This window comes from Takifugu rubripes, chromosome 20 (assembly GCF_901000725.2).
Source record: "Takifugu rubripes chromosome 20, fTakRub1.2, whole genome shotgun sequence".
Taxonomy (NCBI): Eukaryota; Metazoa; Chordata; class Actinopteri; order Tetraodontiformes; family Tetraodontidae; genus Takifugu; species Takifugu rubripes.
The window spans coordinates 9,847,861-9,854,720 of NC_042304.1; the positions used below are offsets into that span (position 1 = coordinate 9,847,861).

Consider the following 6,860-nt stretch of genomic DNA (forward strand, 5'->3'; position numbering starts at 1 on the left):
GATAAACCTTGATTTATGATTATCTAAAACAAAAAAGCGACGCTGTGGGAACTGTAAGAAAATATTTATTCCATTTGACCTGTTAAAAAAGCTCTGCTGTCAGTGACCCACCCTGGCACGTGTCCCACTGGTTCCTGACCCAGGGAGCAGATATTGTTGCTCTAATGAAGCAGTGAGTCACTCATTAACTACACAGGAGGGATAGTGGAGAGGACGCAGGCGCTCACGCACACATTAAAACGGTATTTGGCCACATTCACACTTTCATTTCAAAGGGAAGACGAGAGGATTCAAGTAGAGAGCGTCACCCCAGGAGAACCAGGATGTGGAAAAAGGCGTCGGGACGATGACGACCTTAAATCACGTCAGTTCAGAAGACGGCGATGGAAGAAAACGTGATGGATACAATTAAATCTGGCAAATACGGATTTCAACAAACCTCATTTTTAGGAAAAATCTACAAGTGCACAACAATATGATTACAACGGTGACTCGACAAGGCAGGTGGCAATAAATAGTTCACTCCATCAGAGGATGAGTCGTCCCCACGCTGACGTGTGCGCCCGTGACCACCCTCACACCCACTCTTTGGGGTTTCGTAGAACCTCCAACATCTCGGCCTCCCGGGACCCTTCGGCAGGCTCGTGCATGTACTCCCACCTGAGGACAGAGCGCCGGTGTTACCGGGCAACGCAGACAGCTCATTACTGTGACGGCTGTGGTGCTGTGTTTACCTGGCAGTGAGGGGGAGGGACATCAGAATGCTCTCTATCCTGGAGCCCGGCGTGGCCAGACCGAACTTCACCCCCCGGTCGTACACCAGGTTAAACTCCACATACCTACAACAGGAATATGTGACACGCGGTTGAGTTCGTGGTTTTCCGAGTTTAACATGAGCAGGCACACGGGTCAAAGGTCAACTGGGACCTCACGGATGCTCACCTTCCTCGTCTGACCTGCTGCCAGGCTTTCTCCTCCTGGGTGAAGGGATCATTGAGGTGCTTGTAAACGATGGGAAGGTAGCAGGGCACCACAGTGCGGGCGCAGCTCTTCACGAAGCTGAACGCCTCCTCCTGGCTCGGCGAGTCCAGGTCGTCAAAGAAGATCCCCCCGATGCCCCGGGTCTCCCCTCTGTGGCGGACGTAGAAGTATCTGTCACACCTGGGCGAAAAAAAAAAAAAGGAAAAGCAGCGTCAAAATAAACCGATGGATGAATAAAAAGTTATAACAAACTCCTATTTAAAAGACAAAAGGAGGATGTGGCGTCGTTTTTAAACTATCATTTCAACTGACTAGAAACTGACCACAGCTCCTCAGATGCTCTACCAGATAAACCACACCCGTTTCTTCATATCCCCGTCCCCAGTGCTGGTAATTCACCGGCCGCTGTCATTGCCTCAACGGTTTTTCTGCAACTTCGGACTTTAACGCACGGACTTCCTCTTATCGCGACGTGTCTGCGAGGCTACACCCACACGCAAAGCAGAAAAAAAGCCGGGCGTTACCAGTTCTTAAAGTCAGGATAGTACTGCGGGTGATGCTGGTCACAGGCCTCCTTCAGGGTGTTGTGGAACAGAAAAGCGTCATCTTTATTAACGTAGACCGGAGTCAGGTCGGTGCCCCCGCCAAACCACCACTGCCGAGAGCCTGGAACACAGAGAGCCCGGCGGGAAGGAAACAACAGTTGGCTTTGACTCCATGGCTCAATGGTGTCTGACACCAACAGGCAGCAACTCACCGTCCTCCTCCTCGATCTCAAAGTATCTGTAGTTGAAGTGCACGGTGGGGATGTGGGGGTTCTTGGGGTGAATGACAGAGCTCACGCCCATGGCACAGAACGGCAGCTTGCCTGTTAGAACACACGTGCCCGTGAACGCAGGTGAACAGAGCCGCTACCAAAAGCTGCACAGGTGAACTGGACTCACCGTCTTTCCCTTTGAGGGCCTTGCCTCTGCTCCTCATCTGCTTTGCGGCCTCCTCTGTCAGGTATCCGGACACGACTGAGACGTTGACCCCAGCCTTCTCGAAGACCTTCCCGTCTTGCATTACACAGCTGATTCCTCCGCCACCTGACCCACAAACAGAAACGCCGTTGAAAAGGTTACTTGATGAACACCTGAAGTGTGGATTCGAGTTCAGCCTTCTCACCTTCCTTCCTCTGCCACTTGTCCACCTGGAATGTCCCCCCGTCCACCTCCTCTAAGGCTTTGCAGAACTCGGCCTGGGTCTCCATGATCAGCATCTCCATCTTGGTGCGCATCTCCCCCTTGTTCTCCTGCAGCACACGGGCATCCGTCACCGGAGAGCACATGAATCCCCGACATCTCTCCAAGATATCGCCGTCTTCGCGCTTCTCCAGTGCGGGTTGGGGTATTTTCGTTGCCATTTCAGCTCTTTGGAAGTGGTTAGCGTTGGCCAAGAATCCCGCGACTGCAGCTCCTGCCGTCAGTGCGGCTCCACTCAGGGCGAAGGCTCTTCTGGTTCGTCCGCCTGCAGACTTCCCTGCGGTCCCGTGGGACATGAACCGTAGCCCGGAACCCCTGGAAAACCATCTTATTCCAGGTAGCAAAGGCAGTGACGGGCCGTGACTCGGGAATAAGGCTGATGACAGCCCTCCTGTACTAACTGTCCCATTTAAATGTGAAACTAAACACCGTTTCGTGGTTGTCCGAGCGGTTTTGGCTAGCGCGCAGAGCACGAGGGCCGCCATTTGTAAGACAACAACCGTTCTGGAGTCGGCTGGTGTCGAAATTACTGCAGCTCTACAACATTATCAGAACTTGTGCTATCAGTCACGTTCAACATTGGTTTCAAAGGGCGTGTAGCTCGCCAGCAGTGACAGAGGCATTGTGGGAAATGTGGTTCTTCGAGATGAAAATTGTTAGGTTCACCCTATAAGGAAGTAGATACCGAACGTCATGACCCAGAATGCATTACGCTAAAACGAAAGTTAGGTCCAAAGTCACATGATGCGTATTTCTAAAGTAACCTACGCGGAAAACCCCCCCAACAATATTAACAACCCATAATTAACTTTATTTAATCCACGTTAAAAATACGCTTTTGATGGTGGGGAATTGTTCGTAAATAGTGGTCTAAGCTTTAATTTAATTTAATTTAATTTAAAATTTATCTGTAAGTGCCAACTACACATGGTTTTTGATTGAATAACATATCCCTGTTAGATCAGGATCAAGTGTTTCATTGCATTGAAAGTGATTCTGATTTCCCTCTACATCTTTCCTGCTTTCAACTGTTTTCAGCATTATGAGGGGAGGACCTTTATTTTTATTAGGGTACTGGATCTGCCTGAGTTTGCGCTGTACACGCATCTGAGATGCGCATGCGCAAGTGGTAAAGCGTGTTGCAGGTCTCCATGACGACGGCTCTATTAAACCTTTTAGTGCTGTAGAGGGACGAGAAGCAGATTATGTGCACAGGTGCTGCAGACTGTCAGCTAATACGTGGGCCAGTTAGAAAGATAGTAATGAAATAACACTTTAGCTCAACAGAAATACTAAACGTGACAACCTGCGTGGCGGTGAGTGAACTATAAACATATCCCATTTTTTGTGTTTTAAATCAATGCAGTCTTTAACACCCTTCCTTCCTTCGGGAGTTATGCGCCGTGGCTATTTACCCTCTAAAATCTGCCGTTGGAACGAGGTTTTTAGGCCGTTTTACGTGTTTAATTCGGACTTTTCGTCACTGAAACTTTTCGGACTGAAAACCGAGCCATAGTAAGTCTTAGATGTACCAATAATTTCCCACATGAGAGAAAACTGCGTGTTTGTGACGGTAAAATAAGGACAAATGTGCAATTCCTACACCGCAGTACACATTTATACCCAACAGGCGGCGACATATCAGTACTATATACCATTAAAAACGCTGCATAGAGCCATACCTTATTTTCCTATTTGATTTAAAATCAATTAAAACCCTTTAAATTAGGGGACAACCAATGGGCTCTGGCTTATATTGACTCATGCCACTTTCACCAGGCCCTGCTGCTGATTTGGCAGGAATCTCACAGCAACCCTGCCTTTGGTCCTCAGGGGTCAATTATGAGCGAGCTAGTTTGCATAAAATCCCAGGAGGTGTACGAGGACGACTTTGAGAAAGAACTGGACTGGCTCATCAGCGAGGAGAGTCGCAGCGAGGACCAGGTACGTCAGCTCCGTCTCTGAGCTTCGACTATCATGTTTACCACTGTTTATTACGTGAAAGGCGCCTTAGCGGCTCCTCAGCTGAAGTAGAGTTGAGTTACCAGAGCTGGCACATCTCTGTGTTTGCATGTGAAACCTGCTCTGCTGATCAAGAGCAGCGTCGTGTCACTGTGCCACTAGTCCGTGCAATATTGATGAACGCACTTATTCACGTCACTTATCGCACCGTCACACCTATTATGGGTTAAGTGATGACACTGTTCATTTGATAATGAAAGTGGCCACGCTTGTTAGATTGAACCTCCAGGGGGGAAACTGAAAGCGGGATAAAACTTTTTTCCTTTTCTACCCCCCACCACACACACACACACGCGCGCGCACACACACACACACACACAGGGGTCTGATTATGAGGACATAGAGGCTGAAATCGAAAAGGAGCTGGTTCAGGATGACAAACTGCAAAAAAGGAAAATAATCCAAACCAGAGATAAGAAGAGGAGGAGCAACAAAGGAAAAGAGATGGAAGAAGAAGAAGAAGAGAGGTGGCCCCCGCCCATGGAGCCTTTAGAGTGCGATTCTGACAGAGACAGCCCTGGAATCGTCCCCCCTCCCCCGGACATGAACGACCGCACTGATGAGGAGAAGAAGTACGTCCTGGAGAAGATCCAGCGGGCCAATCGGGAGCTGCAGGACCAGGAGGCTCCAGATCTGACGAGGCGCCGGCGGCTGCATTTTAAAGACAGACTGGTGGATCTGGTGGTGCCCCCCCCACAGGCTGAGATGGACGGCAGCAGCAGTGAGGTGGGAAGGAGAGGTGGGGAAAGAGAGACATCGGAGGCAGAGAATGATGTGTCGGGGAGGTTCTCCGAGCTGAAACTCTCCCCCGTGGAGGACGGTGGAGGATGTGGAGGAGACGCAGGGAGCCTGGTGAAGGACAGCAAAGTTCTGGTGGAAAAAGACGGCAAGTTCGATGTGGTCAGCCTGAACAAAGCGGACAGCCAGGGACTATTCCCCCCCATCCCAATCAGGACCAGTAACTCCTCCAGCTTGTCATCGCCTCGCCTCCAGCAAACCAACATATCTTCCTCCTCTTTAACTCATCTCGGTGCGTCCCAACTCACACAAAGTGCCGATGGCTTCCGAGTCCCCCGACCTCCAGCCCAGGCCCGAAACAGGCCCAGCTCAGCGATGCACAACCCGAGAGGCGGCCAGAGGCACAGCGTCAGGCGACGGGTGCAGTCGGCCACGGGCACAAACTGCCCCGCCACCTTCACCCTGTCGGCCCAGCAGAAAGAGCTGCTGCAGAAGAGCCAGGAGAGGAGGGCGAAGCTGGCCAGAGAGGTAGGGAGGGTGCCCCCCGGGTCCGTGCTGACCCAAACGCTCGTTAATGTTACTGTTTTCATGGCACAGGCAGAACAGAGGAAACGGGAGGAAGAGGAGCACAAGAGGCAGGAGAATGAGCTGGCCTTCAAGGCCTGGCTGATGAAGAAGAAGGAGCAGCTCCAGGAGGAGAAAAGGATCCTCCGAGCCCAGGAGATGGAGCGGGTGAGCTCTCAGGTACGATAGGCAACAGTCGCCCTCTGCTGGCTGTAAGTAAGAGTGCAGCTCTACCTACAGCAAGTGGACTCGGACTGTTCCGGATAGTTGTCCTCTTTTAAAAGCCGTTATTTAATACAGTTTTGCCCGAGTTTCCAGAAAGAGCCCTGCGACCCACAGGAGTCCTTCCGGCTGTGGCTGCAGAGGAAGCAGCAGCAGCAGCAGCGAGAGAGGCAGCTGACGGAGGTGAAGAAGCTGGAGCAGGACTGCGGCCACCTGCTGCGCAGCCGCGAGGACTGCGAGCGCGCCTTTAAACTGTGAGTCCAAGCTCGCCTTCAGATCAGAATCAGCTTTTAGACCTTTTGGAACAGCCCGGGCATCATGTTCTCCGCACGTCTGTCGTAAACCAGGTGGCTCAGGCGGAAGCGGGTGGAGAAGAGGGCGGAGCAGCAGGCGGCTCGAGAACACTCCCGCCGGCTCGTGCTGGAGGAGCGGCGCGCGCGACGCACGAGGGACCTGCTGTGCGTGGAAGACAAACCGTTCAGGTTCACCGAGCACGCGGGATACCGCTTCTGAGGCACGGTGACCCCGGTGACCCCGGTGACCTTCGCCGAGCCAAAGACTCCAAAAACGCTGTTTCCGCCCACAGCGACCTTTCCTGAGAGTTGGACCGTTTGAACTTTGGATGCACTTTAGCTCTTCTTTCAAAAACAGGAGCTTTGATATTGCTGTTATTTTCTTGCCGCAGACAGAAGAGACATAAATAAACATCTACAGCTGCGAATATCTGGGCTGTAGGAACGCGGAGAGGAGGCAAATGGGGTTATTTTATTTCTAACTTTGCTCAGTTATTATTTGTACTATTATTTTTTATTAGCTTTTTTTCCACCTCAGAAGTATGACTCTTAAAAATTGTTTATTTTGGGAATTTGAACTTTAATGTCAGGATTTTGGGGGCCAACAGGGGAAGCCAGCTCATAATTCCATTTTGAGTTAAAAAAAAACAACTGAATTTTGAATTCACTGTAAGAATTGTAAGCATCCCAGTCGGTGTCTAATTAATCATCGAAATGATTAATCTGTATTACATTAATTTAAAAAAAAATAAAACAGTGCACTTATCAAAACACATTTAATAAAAAAAAAAGCTTT

The 6,860-nt window shown here is 50.4% G+C and overlaps 2 protein-coding genes across 6 annotated transcripts; one reads left to right on the forward strand and one right to left on the reverse strand.

Moving 5' to 3' along the window:
• Positions 1-49: 49 nt before the first annotated feature.
• cpox (coproporphyrinogen oxidase) lies at positions 50-2,829 on the reverse strand. 2 transcript variants are annotated; one of them, XR_003886198.1, is made up of 8 exons: positions 2,149-2,829; positions 1,926-2,069; positions 1,739-1,849; positions 1,506-1,647; positions 943-1,161; positions 735-839; positions 490-660; positions 50-452 (listed from the first exon to the last, which is right to left on the reverse strand). XR_003886198.1 is itself a non-coding variant. In XM_003974226.3 (7 exons), the coding sequence occupies exons 1-7, from the start codon at positions 2,708-2,710 to the stop codon at positions 576-578; spliced, it is 1,368 nt and encodes a 455-aa protein (XP_003974275.1). In that variant the 5' UTR covers positions 2,711-2,829; the 3' UTR covers positions 50-575. The 2 variants fall into 2 exon arrangements, 1 of the variants encoding a protein (XP_003974275.1); XM_003974226.3 differs by having other exon boundaries at positions 50-660.
• A 469-nt stretch (positions 2,830-3,298) lies between these two features.
• On the forward strand, positions 3,299-6,519 carry ccdc181 (coiled-coil domain containing 181). 4 transcript variants are annotated; one of them, XM_003974262.3, is made up of 6 exons: positions 3,299-3,541; positions 4,005-4,169; positions 4,569-5,513; positions 5,583-5,729; positions 5,868-6,025; positions 6,119-6,519. In XM_003974262.3, exons 2-6 carry the CDS (start codon positions 4,068-4,070, stop codon positions 6,282-6,284), a joined length of 1,518 nt encoding a protein of 505 aa, XP_003974311.2. In that variant the 5' UTR covers positions 3,299-3,541; positions 4,005-4,067; the 3' UTR covers positions 6,285-6,519. The 4 variants fall into 4 exon arrangements, with proteins under 4 accessions (XP_003974311.2, XP_029683579.1, XP_029683580.1 ...); XM_029827719.1 differs by having other exon boundaries at positions 5,583-5,717; positions 5,850-6,025; XM_029827720.1 differs by having other exon boundaries at positions 5,583-5,717.
• Positions 6,520-6,860: the final 341 nt, after the last annotated feature.

Excerpts from the sequence above, each read along its gene's own strand:
- ccdc181 (XM_029827718.1), top strand. The coding sequence starts at position 4,068 with ATGAGCGAGCTAGTTTGCATAAAATCCCAGGAGGTGTACGAGGACGAC. Across the intron at positions 4,170-4,568 it reads AGAGTCGCAGCGAGGACCAG|GGGTCTGATTATGAGGACAT; the intron begins GTACGTCAGCTC and ends ACACACACACAG. Across the intron at positions 6,026-6,118 it reads TGCGAGCGCGCCTTTAAACT|GTGGCTCAGGCGGAAGCGGG; the intron begins GTGAGTCCAAGC and ends GTCGTAAACCAG.
- cpox (XM_003974226.3), bottom strand. The coding sequence starts at position 2,710 with ATGGCGGCCCTCGTGCTCTGCGCGCTAGCCAAAACCGCTCGGACAACC. Across the intron at positions 2,070-2,148 it reads CAAGTGGCAGAGGAAGGAAG|GTGGCGGAGGAATCAGCTGT; the intron begins GTGAGAAGGCTG and ends TTTGTGGGTCAG. Across the intron at positions 1,648-1,738 it reads TGAGATCGAGGAGGAGGACG|GCTCTCGGCAGTGGTGGTTT; the intron begins GTGAGTTGCTGC and ends TCTGTGTTCCAG.